Source organism: Lithobates pipiens, unplaced genomic scaffold (genome assembly GCF_037356315.1).
Source record: "Lithobates pipiens isolate NorthernLeopardFrog02 unplaced genomic scaffold, aLitPip1_a1.2 Scaffold_13, whole genome shotgun sequence".
Taxonomy (NCBI): Eukaryota; Metazoa; Chordata; class Amphibia; order Anura; family Ranidae; genus Lithobates; species Lithobates pipiens.
This window is the reverse complement of record NW_027507718.1, coordinates 339,973,794-339,989,319: the sequence shown is the minus strand read 5'-3', so window position 1 is coordinate 339,989,319 and position 15,526 is coordinate 339,973,794. Positions and strand designations below refer to the sequence as shown.

Genomic DNA, 15,526 nt, shown 5'->3' with positions numbered 1-15,526 from the left:
GGATTAAGCGTCATGCCAACTCTTTTTTACGCTCCGCTGGCAGCAGAGATGACTCATTGTTGTTAGGAATCCCCGCTTGTAGCAGAGGTGACTCATTATTGTTAGGACGCCAGTGGGTGCATGCTCCTTAACAACCAATTACTCATCCCTGCTGCTCACAGCAGGGATGAGTCACTGATTGTTAGGGTGCCGGTGGGTCCCGACTCCTAGCAACCAGTATAAATCACACCCAAAATCACATTAAAACAAACTTGTACATGCGATTTTAAAGTATATCCAACAAAGTATATGGACCACATAATCGCACTGCATTTCACCAAATTACCACAGGATCCTTCCTCAGTCGCTTTCGAGCTGTGCTGCATTTATGTGAAGTGGGACCGTTTTAAGCAATGTCTTTTCAGTTGCAATGTAGGGCTCTGCCCATATAGCCGCATCATTTTTTCACAGTTATTTGAATGAATGAACTACAACTACCATCTACCATTGCGACGGATGGCTTGCAGTTCTGAACTGCAAAGGCAGTAACTGCCCGTATGGGAGGTAGGGACATGTGGGTTTACTGGGAGTCTGCTTCTGGCAGACACTGAGAAATAAAGGCAGATACTTATCTATCATGCTATGCCATCAAGGAGGCATGTGACTGGCACCAACTATGTTTTGCAATAGGACAATGACCCAAACATACATCCAATGTCATTAAGAACAATCTTGAGAGTAAAGAAGAACAAGGAGATCTGGAAGTGATGGTTAGGGCCCCAATTAGCCCTGATCTCAACATCAAGTCTGTCTGGGATTGCATGAAGAGACAGAAGGATTTGAGACCCCTTACACTCACAGTAGATCTGTGGTTAGTTCTCCAAGATGTTTAGAACAACCTACCTGCTGTAATCCTTCAAAAACTGTATGCAAGTGTACCTAGAATAATTGATGCTGGTTTAGTCACACCAAATATTGGTTAGATTTTTCTTCTGTTCTCTCACTTTGCATTCTGTAAATTGATAAAAATAAGCAATTAAAATACAGTGTTTTAAAAAAAATTACCTGATTTTAAATAGTTATATTTAATAATGAAAATGTGTTGGTTACATAAATTACAAACTATTAAGTAAGTCCTCAAGTTTCATTCACCATGTTATAAATGCTATATATGCCCTCCACCTGCTGCATGGATAACCTCAAGACCAGGGGTCTCAAACTGGTGGCCCTCCAGCTGTTGCAAAACTACAAATCCCATGAGGCATTGCAAGGCTGACAGTTACAAACATGAATCCCACAGGCATGATGGGACTTGTAGTTATACAACAGCTGGAGGGCCGCCAGTTTGAGACCCCTGCTCAAGACGATATCTGAATTTGTCCTCAACGTGTCTGAGAGTGTCTTTGTCCAGAGGTTACTGCAACCGTGATTCTGCTTTTGAGCTCATCCACGTCAGGGGGTAATGGTGGAATATAAACACGTTGTTTTACCTATCTCCACAAGAAAAAGTCACAGGGTATAATGTCTGGAGATCTTAGGGGCCAAGAGTGTAGTGCCATGTCTTGGGGTCCCATTCGACCTATCCAAAGTTGAGACAATGTTTCATTTAGAAACCAACAAACTCGGTTGTGCCAATGTGGCAATGCCTTGTCTTGCTAAAAAAGTGAAATCTTCAGAATCTTTATTCAGTTGTGGGAAAAGCCAGTCCTTCAGCATATCAAGATGGGAATTTCCTGTAAAAGTGTTTCCCTCCAAAAAGAAAGGGCCATTAATCTCAATATCAATTTTTGGTATACTTCACTCGTGCTGTCCAAGTTTGTGTGGCTTCTGAAGTCCCCATATGCGAACATTGTGAAACTTTAACCATGGTAAGAATCTGTTGTCCTCCATGTCATCTAAGAGCAAATTACAGAAATCTAAAAGTTTTCTTCTGTCACCTACACAAAGAACTTGCATCAGTTGCATTCGGTATGGCCTCAGAAGCAAATGTCATCTTAACACACGCCAAACAGTATTTGTATGAGGGATTGCAAGTTCTCAGCTTGCATGACGAGCGAACTTATGTGGGCTTCGCTGAAATAACAGAATTGCAGGCGCTAAAGTGTAACTTGATAAGTAAAATAATTAATCTTAATCCGTGACAACAATAAGTGAACAATAAGTGAAATTATCAAAACACTTGATTGAATAAAGCACAAAAAACACAACAATAGTTGTAACTTGGGTGTAGCTTAAGTGAAATCACCCTAGTGAACACACATTAATGTACACATGGATAAAATAAATGAATATAAAGGTCCCAATCCATTGACACTTATGGATAAAAAGTGTGTAAAAAGTCCATCAACAAAAATCTTCCAAACAAGTGATGATGTCTTCCAAATAAGCTGGATAATGCCTTCACCATAGATTTGAACAAACGACTCCCAAAAGTGAATGAATGTACAATCTGCTTACCAGATCAGTTTGACTTCTGTAATTAAAAAGATAGTCAAACAGCGCTTGCGCAAGAAAGTGCCTGCTCACATCAATATGGCATGGGAATGTAGAGGGACCTTCCTCCTCACAAGCTCAGGCAAGATGTAAAAAGAGGGGAAAAAAGTATTTGATCCCCTTCTGATTATGTACGTTTGCCCACTGACAAAGAAAAGATCAGTGTATAATTTTAATGGTGTGTTCATTTATACAGTGAGAAGCAGAATAACAACAAAAATATCCATAGAAACGCATTTCAAGAAAGTTATAAATGTATTTGCATTTTTTCCACTTGCTTACTGGGCACTTAAGCCCCCTTCCTGCATAGACCAATTTTCAGCTTTCAGCGCTGTCACTCTTTGAATGACAATTGCGCGGTCATGCTACAGTTTACCCAAACAACATTTTTATCATTTTTTCACACAGTGCTTTCTTTTGCCAGTATGTACTGTAATTGCTGCCGGGTTTTTTATTGTTTGCTAAATAAAACAAAAAGGGACCAAATTTTTTTTTTTTAAACTGTCATAGTTTGTTATAAAATTTTAAAAACAGGTAATTTTTCTCCTTCACCGATGTGTACTGATGAGGCTGCACTGATGGGCACTGGTAGGTGACACTGATGGGCAGCAATGATCTGTGGCACTGATTATTAGAAAGTGATGGCCATTGATTGGCAACACTGGTGGGCATTGATGGGTGGCACTGTGGGCACTGGTAGGTGGCACTATATGTACTGGTAGGTGGCACAATGGGATATTTTCTTTTGTTCTGTCTCTCACTGTTAAAGTAAACCTACCGTTAAAATTATAGACTGATCATTTCTTTATTAGTGGGCAAATGTACAAAATCAGCAGGGGATCAAATACTTTTTCCCCTCGTTGTAGCTGGAGAATGATAAATCTGGTGTTGGGGGTAGATGCTCAATATCTAAATGGAGTAATGCAAAGGCAGGATCTGGAAATATCTGGGTAACTATAATAGTGAAAGCTAGAGATAAGTTGCAGTAGGATTGAAAAGATCTGCAATGCCATAATATGTGGTAAGTTGATTCCCATTTCTCCACTTAGTCACCAACACCTAGGAGATTGAGTCAGGTAAAATTTAGATAGCTTGTAAGGGGTGAGGAACCTACAGTGGGGAGTTTTTAGGTAGAGTTCCCAATGATTGGTACATTTAAAGGCATTATATATAGTTGAGAGTGTTGTATTCCAGCTATATTCAGTGAAGTGCCTTTCAGGTTCTGCTTCCTGTTTGTGCATGGTGCTGGTTTAAGAAAAAGTAAAATTTTAGTTTGATGGACAGTAGAAAAGGTTTATTCCTTTCTTGTAATTCTTGTTGTTGGTAAAGAATGAACATTCAGAGGTTGGAAGTTCAATGTAGAAACGTAGAGGGTGTTTTTATAAGAAATTAGAAATAGTCTATCCGTAATAGATTAAATGTTTTGAATGAAAGCTTGTGGTGGCAAAAAATATGTTCCTTGTTAAAGTAAGGCTTTTGGAATTCCAATGGCATAGGTTTAGATTAGGATAAAATGATGGAGAATAATAGAGAGGGTAATCTTTTGAAAGAGGAGTTGCTTAGGGGTAATGGGGCTGACGACCAAATTTTGTGCAATATATTAATTGCTGGGTATTCCAATCTAGGGGGAAGTTGTTCTAGTTTACCCCCTTTATAACTGTGATATAGCCGAATGACGGCTACAGCATGGTTACACATTGCCAAGAGGGCATCATATGACGTACTCACGCTTCCCGCCTTGCCTCTTGCGGCGTGCATCGGCAGTGATTTGTGATTGCTGCCTCCTTCGGACACAGCTGATTACAGATCGGTGTAAAAAACTAATCACAGCGGCTCTTTACCTTGTGACCAGCTATGTCCAACAGCTGACAGCACATGAGGGAAGGAGAGAGAAGTCTCCTGATTATCAGTGCAATGCCCACCAGTGCTGCCAATCAGTGCCCATCAGTGCAGCCTATTATTGCACATCAGTGAAGAAGAAAAATTACCATAATTATCGGCATATAACACGCAATGAACTAGGGGGAAAATCGTGGGTGCGTGTTGTACACCAACAGCGTACCTTAGAGGGGAAGGAACGAGACAAGTGCCGCCAGAAATCACTGAGCCGTCATCTCCTCTCCACACGGCTCTCCGCTCGGCTCCCACATCACACACACAGTCTTGCCTCCAACACCGGCACTAGACCAGTGTTCTGTCTATCACAGGTGCTGGTCCAATGCCGATAGCAGAGGCAGGACTGTGTATGTTACTGCCGACTGAGAGCCGAGGAAACAGATGACGGATGGTGATCTGCATTGAGGGGGCAGATGGGCACAGAACAGGCTACAGATGGGCGCACAAAAGTTTTTTTTCCTGAAAATTCCCTCTTAAATTGGGGCGCCTGCACGTGTTGACTTTTGACACATTTTTGGGACCATTGACATTAATAGAGCGATCAGTGCTATAAATATGCACCGATTACTGTGTAAATGTCACTGGTAGGGAAGGGGTTATCATTAAGGGGCAGTCAAGGGGTTAAATGTGTTCCCTAGTTAGTGTTTCTAACTGTATGGGGATGGAACTGACTGGGGGAGGAGACATATTGTTGTTCCTACTTGGTATTGGGTCCCATGCTGTGCAGCGCTCCCACCTCCATTAGTGGCTCTCCTAAATTCCACCAAAATAAAACTCTATCCGTCTCAAAAAAAAGTAACAATTTCGTTTTTTTGTTTGTATGACCGTGCAATTGTCATTCAAAGTGCTACAGATGAAAATTGGACTGGGCAGGAAGGGGGTGAAAGTGCGCAGTAGGCAAGTGATTAATTGTCAATTTGGTGTTAGTGACCATAGCTTGCCTTGTGTTAGAGTCCACCAAAAGCAAAGTTGCTCAAAGATGGCAGCTTCATAATAAAGGTGAATCTTTTGGTAATTCCATACTGCCATTTGCTTTATGTCTAAGAATAATATTAAGGCCTCATTAAGGCACAATATACCGTATATACTCAAGTATAAGCCGAGATTTTCAGCCTCTTTTTTGAGGCTGAAAGTGCCCCCCTCGGCTTATACTCGAGTCATCGCTGTCTGCCCGCTCGATCAGCGTGTCGAGCAGACAGACAGCGGCCATTCTATAGTTCAAAAGCCGCGCCTCCGGCTCCGCCTTCGCCTGTGATAGGCGGAACACTGAATTTCCCAGCAGCCTGTGTTCCGCCTATCACGGACATCGTATCATCCTCGTACTACGGACGAGGATGATACGATGTACGTGATAGGCGGAACACAGGCTGCTGGGAAATTCAGTGTTCCGCCTATCACAGGCGAAGGCGGCGGCGCAGCTTTTGAATTTTACAATGGCCGCCGAGGCGCCGACGAACGAAGAGGGCACGGGACGGAGGCAAGGCAAGGCACGGCACGGGACGGGACGGGACGGGACGGAGGCAAGGCACGGCGGCGAGGCACGGAGGCAAGGAGGCTCGGCGCGGGACGGAGGCTCGGGACAAAGGCTCGGGACACAGGTAGGCTGGACACACACACACACACACACACACACACACACACACACACACACACACACACACACACGGATGGATACACACACACACAGGGATGGATGGATGGATGGATGGAGACACACACACACAGGGATGGATGGATGGATGGATGGAGACACACACACACAGGGATGGATGGATGGACACACACACACACAGGGATGGATGGACGGACACACAGGGATGGACGGACACACAGGGATGGACGGACACACAGGGATGGACGGACACACACACAGGGATGGACAGGCATGTCTTACCCTCGGCTTATACACGAGTCAATAAGTTTGCCAGTTTTTTTGGGGGTAAATTGGGGGCCTCGGCTTATATTCGGGTCGGCCTATACTCGAGTATATACGGTACTTAAAATAACGTTATAAAAATGCCAGTAGCTTTGCAGCGAGTTCATCAAAGTTTTTACAATAGCTTTTCCTAACGTTCATTATCGTTTTTCCGCGTTATCATTTTTCTGCTTTATCATTTTTTTGGCCTTTTTTTGTTTTTTTCAATGGATCAAAAACGATAAACGTTGATGAGCCGCATTTTTGAACGTTTATCAGTGTTTTTTTAAGTTAGAGCATTTTTACAGCTGAAAACAGCTGAAAAACTCCTCACAGAACCTACTAGTTTTGGGGGTTTTTTTTACAGCCAAAAAACACCCCAGCCAAAAACACTTGATAACAGCCTATGTGTGCATGGACACATAGGATACCATGATGGGGAGTTTATTGACTGTAGATAAAATCATCTGAAGCCAAAAACAGCAGCTGTAAAAACATCCAGTGTGCATGAGGTCTTAGTGTGCATCTGGGAGGTTTATTTCCCCATACTTATAGTGTCATAAGGTATTGTATAGCTGTCAGGTATGTGAAAGAGAGTGCTGTAATAATACTTTGGAAAAGGTAGAGTAGTTTAGGGAACAGTGTCATATGTAGGGCTTCTATTCTGCCAGTTATAGAAAGTTCATAGGACTGTAATTGTGTTCGCTCATGGAATAAAAAGGATAAGAATGGTATGTATTAAGGTCCTATATAGGAGAGGAGAAGGCCAAAAGACGTATGCCTAAAAAGGTATTCGCTGCCCAGACATAGGGAAATTTACCTGGAAGTGCTGAAGGTATGGAGGCTTATATTATTGATGAGTTTATTTTAAAAAATGGCATACTTCATATCAGAGCCTTATTTGCACCTGCGGTTTTGTGCCTATTCTAGTCCCTTACATAGACTTCTGTCGGGTGCCCATACATTAGCTCAAGATATAATTATTATTTCACAGTCCACTGAAATTGTCAGCCTGCCAGTGAATGATTATGATTGATTGCAGAGGCACACTATATGTATAATAAAGCACGATGTTTAACTTTATAGGAATTGGACTTATGGAAGTTGTAATGGAACCTGACATGACGTGTGGAGAGGAAGCCGCGGCTGCTGTCAGGGAACTTCAACTTATTCTGCAATCTCTTGGAACAAGTCTTGCAAACATGTCAGGTAAAGGTTTCATACTCATAATATTATGAAGCTAGTTGTTGAAACTCTGTTTTTCAGAAGAAAGGTTTATTGACAAAGCTTTACACAGTAATAAGGATCTTTATTATCAGTCACGTGACTTTAATTTTCAGACGGCTGAATGAGACGGCTCATTCAGTGCCACCATTCTATTCCCTTTTTGGGTCTGTTGGGTTATTCATCTTAACGTGGCCAAAGGTAATGCATCCACATTTAACACCTGCTCTCTTTTTGAAAGCAATGATTTTTCATTTGAGACTGTGATTGACCTATTTACTCATTTATTTCATCTCTTTATTTAGTGATTTTTAATGCATCCCACTCCTGATAATTGGCTGAAATCGTCATGAAACGCGTAGAGTTCATATTCAGGGATGCCAAGCCAAGTTTGCTACAATCATGAATTTCTTTTATTCATTTATAGTTATATTTATTAGGATAACCATGTTCACCTGCTCTGTATATCCATTCAATTTTTTAATTGTGATTGCTTGTACCAATTATGTCTATCCATTATATACATTAAATATGTCAACATGATTATTACTACAATTAATTATGCTTCTTGTTGCATGACCCATGTATTATATATTATGATACATTATATATACCTACTATTTAATATTTGTATTTAATTTATTGGATTGATCAGCAACTTTTTATGGGTATACAGATTTTCCCCGCAGGGACAGTGACAATTAATTAAATTTTAGGTATCCTAGACCATTTAAAACACATATCCATGCCTCATTTAAAGTCCCACAATCCACTTTTTCCATTTCCCTTTCTTTATTGGATAGATTGATAGCAGCGCAGCCATTGACTCCCGCTGCTGTCAATCAAATCCAATGATGCGAGCGCCGGGTGGCGGGGCCGAGTCCTGCATTTGGCCTCTATGGACACCGAATGCTGGACTCGGAAGCACGCCCGCAAGATAACCAATTCGAAGCGCTTCTCCGAGGGGGTTATCAGATGTGGGGAGGAGCCGCCAGGGGACCCCAGAAGAGCAGGTTTGGGGGCACGCGAGGAAAACAAGCTTTACAATTACTTTAAACCTAGTAATAGCTGGACTGTAACTTTAATATACAAAATTTGTTAAATATAGATAGTGCAAGTACCTCAATTTGTTTTGATATCAGTCTTTTATAATCTCCCATACAGCAGCACTTTGACAGGCAGAGCGAGGACCAGCACTAAAAGCCAGTAAGGCTGTACTACATGTATGTGCCGGCAGTTTGCATGTTGACAGGAGAAGAAAGCAGTGTTGCTTATCCTTGTCTGTGCGGTCAACAGGCTGGGGATGTGTACTTGATCAAGCTGGACTGACGCTGCACTGGCTGTGCTTATTGGCAGGAAATCCGCAATCATAGGACTATCCAAACACAGTTGCAAAATCTTTTCTTGGCTAACCCTGTCTACATAAATTTAGTTCACTTTTTTTCTTTGTAATTAGCTGCTTGCTAACATTAACGATAATAGAAATAAATTATCTGGCTACTGAAAATATTCAATATACATAAAAATGTAACAACGTTATTTTTCATCCCTACAATTTGTTGTAGGTATTGTGTCTAATGTATGTGTGTGCTCCATTTACCTCAGCAGCACAGTTCTTTTTTTTTTTTTTTACTTTTCGATTTCTAGCATTGCTTGGTTTTTCAATTTTCATGTCTCATATTTAATTTAGAATTCTTGAGTTAGTTTGACGGCATGACCATTAAGGCTTCATGCACACGAGACACTATTAAACACGTGTTCAGAGGCAGTTGGACACTTTTTTCAACTGCCCCTGAACTCATTCAATGTTATTCTATGTGTCCATGTACACAGTCTAGTTTTTTGCCGTTTTTATGCAGTTGCGTTTAACCTCGTTTTTTCAGAAGCCAAAAAATGGGTTCAGACGCAAACGTTTTCCACGTTTCAGACGCAAAACGCCGGTACCGCGTTTTGCCTAATTTTCGTTTATAATCGTTTTTAACCACTTGAGACCCGCGCTATAGCCGAATGACGGCTACAGCGTGGACCTCCTTTGCCGGGACTACGTCTATTGACGTCGTCCCGTGCACGAGCGGCCCGCGCGACCCCTGAGGGGCGCGCGCGGTGCGCTCTGTGATCGGCGAGTCTATGAGACTCGCCTGATCACTGATCCGAGCAAGGGGTCGATCCCGACCCCTTATCACGTGATCAGCTGTTAGCCAATGACAGCTGATCATGTGATATAACGGAGCCGGTAATCGGCTATTATTCCTCCTCGCGCTGACAGCAAAAAAAAGAGGCGATCACCGGCGGCCGTGATCGGGACATCAGTCCCGATCATGGCCAGCCCTGCCAGCGCCCACCTGCCCTCTGCCAGTGCCACCTCATTAAAAAATAAGTGCCCCCCGTCAGTGCCACCCAGCAGTGCCCACAGTGCCACCCAGCAGTGCCCACAATCTGCCTCAACAAAGGTGCTGCACCCCAGTGCCACATATCCGTGCCCATCAGTGTCATCTACCAGTGCCCATCAGTGCCCTGCAGTGCCACCTATCAGAGCCACCTATCAGTGCCCATCAGTCCCATCTATCAGTGGTACCTATCAGTGCCCCTTAGTGCCACCCATCCGTGCCACCCATCCGTACATCTTATCTTTGCCCATCAGTGCCGCCTTATCTGTGCCCATCGGTGCTGCCTTATCTGTGCCTATTAGTGCCGCCTTAACTATGCCTATCAGTGCCCACCAATGCAGCCTATCAGTGCCCACCAATGCAGCCTATCAGTGCCCACCAGTGCAGCCTATCAGTGCCGCCTCATCAGCGCACTTCAATGAAGGAGAAAAATGACCTGTTTGCAAAATTTTATAACAAACTATTAAACATGATTTTTTTTTTTTTTGCATCTTTTTTTGTTTGTTTAGCAAAAAATAAAACTCCCAGATGTAATTAAATACCACCAAAAGAAAGCTCTATTTGTGGGAAAAAAATGATAAAAATTTCATTTGGGTACAGTGTTGTATGCCCGCGCAATTGTCATTCAAAGTGCATCAGCGCTGAAAGCTGAAAATTGGTCTGGGCAGGAGGGGGGTTTAAGTGCCCAGTAAGCAAGTGGTTAAAGGTTTTTTTTTTTACATAAAAAATCTCAAAAATGATGGCAAATTATGAAAAACCATTAACATTTTTTTTAAACAATTGTAAGTGGACAATCCACAACTTGTGGCAAGTGACATGGCAGGTGGAAAGTGACGTGGCAAGTGGACAATCCACAACTTGTGGCAGGTGACGTGGCAAATGGACAATCCACAACGTGTGGCAAGTGGACAATCCACAACTTGTGGCAGGTGACGTGGCAAGTGGACAATCCACAACTTGTGGCAGGTGACGTGGAAAGTGACACGCTAACTACAAGTACACTGCTGCTCTCACAGCTGCTGCTACTCACTCTGGTCTCACAAAATGGCTGAAATAGTTAATAATACTTTTTTTTGAGCTTGGAGAGGGTCTATGATGTTAGCTTAACTAAATGCTTCTAGACGCAAACGATGTAAAACACCGCTAAATCGCGGTAAAAATTGCGGCAAAACTGGCGTTTCTAAACGCCGGTTTTAGCTTTTAAAAAGATGTGTCGAGCAGAGTTTGCACTGGCGTCTCGTGTGCATGAAGCCTGAGGCCGCGTACACACGGGCGGACTGTTCGTCCAACTTTGTCCGCTGAACAGTGTTTCAGCGGACAGTCCGCTCGTGTGTGGGCTTCAGCGGACAGTTTCAGCGGACAGTCTGACGAACAAAGTTTTTCGGAATTTCCGTAAGACTGTCCGCTGAAACTTGGTTTGAGCGGACAGTCCGCTCGTGTGTAGGCTTGTTCGGCAAACTAAGTCTCGCGCATGCTCAGAAAGAATTTACACGGCGAAGGTTGCATTGCAGTGTATCGGACGCCGAATTTCTCGTCCCGTCGTACGTGCCGTTCACGTCATCGCGCAAGTTTTCAGCGGACTGTTCGTTCGTCGTGTGTGGTCAAGTCCGTTCATGCTAATTTTGAACGGACTGTTTGTCAAACTGTTTGACGAACCTAGTTGGGCGGACAGTCCGCCCGTGTGTACGCGGCCTTAAACTGTTTCAAAATCTTGGCAGACTTCTAGCTTTTCAGTAATATACAAGGGTTGTTAATGTTCTTGTATGTTATGTAAATTTTACACAAAGTAAGTTGGGAATATTCAATTTAAGCACAAACCATCAGTAGCTCCCTGTTTTAATGTATATAGTGTGTATCCTGATTTTTTAGCAAAGGTTATATTTATCTCTCTCTCCTTTTAAATGAGCCTGCCTAATGCCTTAACACTCTCAAAATGCCACGGGCAGTAGTAGATTTAATAGCAATGTAAGGTTTTAAAATGTTGTCCTTTTATTTATTACGTTTTCATTACTGTAAGCTCACAGTAGAAGTTTAGATCCTCTTTGGCTGTTTTCAAGCCAGCTTCTTCTTGTTTGCACAGAGCTGAATAGAAGAATTTAAGCAGGCAACAGTGCAGCACTTGTAATATAAAGATTGTGTAAGAATCGCTCGGTAGTAAAGACTCTATTTGCTTTGGCACACTTTACCCCTACCCAATGCCCTACAATGCCATGTTGGCAACCTAAAAATAGGTAAAGACATTTAATGGTGCAATAGAGATGGGTAGACATGCTGGCATGCAAAAAGTAAGCTAAGGATGGTGCCGACTGACATAGAGACACATACTGGAAACATATGGTGCTTACTTTTGTATGGGAATATTGGTTTTCATATGGTTTGGTTTACAATAGGTGTATTTTAAAATTCTTCTACTTAAAAAATGTGGTTGTAATTGCCTTCAAAGCAACTCTATTGTGTGGTGAAAAGTAAACTTACCTACATACTTACCTCTTCTGTGGATGGTGTTTTGGATGAAACTTTACTGACTCAAAGGGTTCCAGGTGTCCTAGGTATACTAGGTCTCTAGTATAAAACGTATACTAGAGAGGGTGAAGTGGATTACGGTAAACTTGGATAGGGATTAGGAATATGGGATGCCCATAGGATAAATCTTTGCCATCATATTTAAGGATTTTGGTACACTATGAATAGCGTTAGAGCTAGAAGATTTAATGTGCATATAGAGTTTAGTATTAATGTCCTCCTGCATCTCCATGCAGACTGTTGATCCTCCTGCGGCTCATCCTCTGCAGACTACTGTCTCTAAGAATTCTCCATCCATCACCTTGTGTTAGATAGAGACATCACTTTGGATTGTGTCAAAATGATGTTCTTATATTCCTTTCACCTCCTGCCCAAAACTTGGTTCCTCCTGCACAAAACTTGTAATTACTAATTGAAGCATGACACATCCTCTTCTATTCAGTAGGGGCCCACTCTGAATAAGCCTCTGTACTGGCTCTGGTTGCTCACTGACACTAGGCCTGAGGCCTGCAGAACCTCTCCCCGGAGGCCTAGTGGGCTAAAAGCATATCTTCAAGGAAATATGGACAACTGTTCCCAGCCAGCCCAACTTGCAAATCTTGTGCCCGCAGGCCACATCGCCTTGACACAGATCCCCGCAGACTCTTTTCTGTTACAGGACTCCCCATCATCCACCGTGTGTTTGATGAAGACTCCGCTAACAACTGTGTGATAGAGTTCCCTCACAGACTCCTTGGCACCTCCAGCCCTCCACTGTGGTAACCCTCACTGACCTTCCAACAGCACTGAGTGCTTGATGAGGAACTTTGACTGAACCATGTGTACTGACAGCTTCACCTGCCCCTCAGCTCCAGAGGCAATGTTCCCTCTCAACTCTCCCCAGGCCTTCTCCTGCGATCCTCGCACCCCCCCCCCCCCCCCAATGGGGATGGCCTCCTGCTGCTGTCTAACATGCCATTCCTCACTTCACTCAGCCGACTTCTCTGCCCAGTAGCGTATCACCTCAGCTTATATATGAGGCCTGCCCCCGCCAATACTGATTGGGGATTGGTCAGGGCTCACAAACAAGCTGCCTGCCACTCCAGTTCTAGGCCTAGCACTTCTTCTAGAATCTTCTCCCTGGAAGCAGGGGAGGTGCCTCAGAACTGAAGTGCAGGTGGTCACACCCACTGCTACTCTGATCACTCCCAGCCCCCAGATCAAAACAGGCAGGCCTAGCTTGCAGCATAGGTCTGCCTAAATTTGGCTGTGCTGGATAGCCTAATAAAAATAAACTTTACTAGCACCTACCTATTGGTAGAAGCTGCTACATATATATAAAGAAGAAAAGCGAAGGGATTGCGGCACAAAAAGAATATCTAATCAAAAAATAATGAAAATGACATAATGTCCATGATATGCAAGGTAGGTAACCATTTCGGGCTAAAGCAATAATGCCCTTTTTCAAACCAAATGCATGCATACATACCAACGTCATGCCACCCATTGGTCGCTGAATGAGGCGTCTGCCCTGTGGTGTTATCACTTCCGGGTTAACGCCTCACGCCGGGGCATGTTTCCATGGCGGTGCAGTTGTGGTCATGTGACTTAATGGCCATGAGGCTTTGACTGGCCGCTGTTAGTCAAAGTCATGTCATGACCTACATCACCCGTTTCACTGGCTTTTCAAGTGAGGTGTTTACTGCGTCATAACCAGGTTGATGCTTTGAGCGTGTTGCGGGATCCGGTCTGCTCTTTTCATTGGTTCACGGACCGAGGTTTGACGCTCATGCCGTCTTGTGGTCGACTATTCCAATCACTGGTCCTAGGGTTTTGGGTGTGGTACTCTTGCCGGCCACCACCTCTTCCGGGTTGATGCCGCATACCATGTTTTTACCGATTGGTTCTGGCTTGGCTTTCAGCTCCTCACATTGCTTTTATTCTGTGATCACAGTTTTATTCCTATGGATGTATGTTGCTTTTTTCAATAAAACCCACCTTTTTGCTACACCATATGGAGGCATTTTTTCTTTCTATATTCCCTCGGATGAGAGTTTTTGCCTTTCCAACCTAGCTGCTTAACATCTGAGTTCCAGCCTTACGTTTACCTGCATGATTTTCTGGATCCTGTTCTGGAGTTCTCTTGATTCCCTTGATTGTTTCTGAAAGTCAGCTGATCGGGCTATCCTTGCATGATTGACTCGTTGTCGCTGACATTCGAGTCCACCACTTGCAGTAAGAGTGCATACCCCTCACCTTGGGGGGAGGACACATTATACCTGATGTTCGACTTTATACATTAGTTTACCTTAGGATTGTTTCCAACTTCGGGACTTCCCACTTGTATCTCTACCCATTATATACATGTGCTTTCACATATTTATTACATTGTAGATTGTTTTTCACCATATGTTTTTATTATTTGTATGCAATATTTGGTATACTGATATTGTTTATTGCTCTTCATTCTTTAGCGCGCGCATTTTTTACCAATCCCCCTTATTGAATTCTTGTCACGTTTCTGTGTAGCAGCTGTCCTTTTTTTGTTGCACATTGGGTTACTGCAATAATATCCCTTATTCACATTCATTCACAGAACTCTGAATAAATGACGTGGATGTGTGGGTGGAGCTGTTTTCAGGTACAGGAAACTTGCTTTCACGCACAGGGATCGAATGTAACATGTTCCCAAAGCTGAACTTATCCTTTAATTCTGTTTCACTGACACTGAACTTTTTTTTTTCATGTTCCCCAACACCCCCTCAACCCCTCGTCCTACATATATAATCTCTAGACTATTTCTCTAGTATATTACTCTTCACCTCTCTTATCCTACACATCTGTAAATGCACCCTTTCCTCTCCGTCCTACCACTGTATGTGACCTGCATATTAACCTCTTCACATTCTCCTCACCCCCCTCTAATCGACTAAGGGGATTGCAGACTATAAATAAACAGGTGACTAATGCTGACAGTTCATTGCATTTATAAAGTATTTAGACCCCCTTCACTTTTTTCAATTTTGTTATGTTGCAGCCTGATACTACAGTTTTTTTTCTGATTGTGTGTATGCCCCATCTGACTTTTTACGTCGAAAATTCTGACAGACCTAGAAAGAGAACATGTTCT

At 43.0% G+C, this 15,526-nt stretch overlaps 1 protein-coding gene across 1 annotated transcript in view; it reads left to right on the top strand.

Moving 5' to 3' along the window:
* GATB (glutamyl-tRNA amidotransferase subunit B) overlaps positions 1-15,526 on the top strand; it is a 189,252-nt gene that overhangs the window by 52,337 nt on the left and 121,389 nt on the right. Inside the window, exon 5 of the mRNA XM_077477034.1 lies at positions 7,370-7,492. Within this exon, the coding sequence (XP_077333160.1) occupies positions 7,370-7,492 (123 nt within the window). The remainder of the gene's footprint in view (positions 1-7,369; positions 7,493-15,526) is intronic.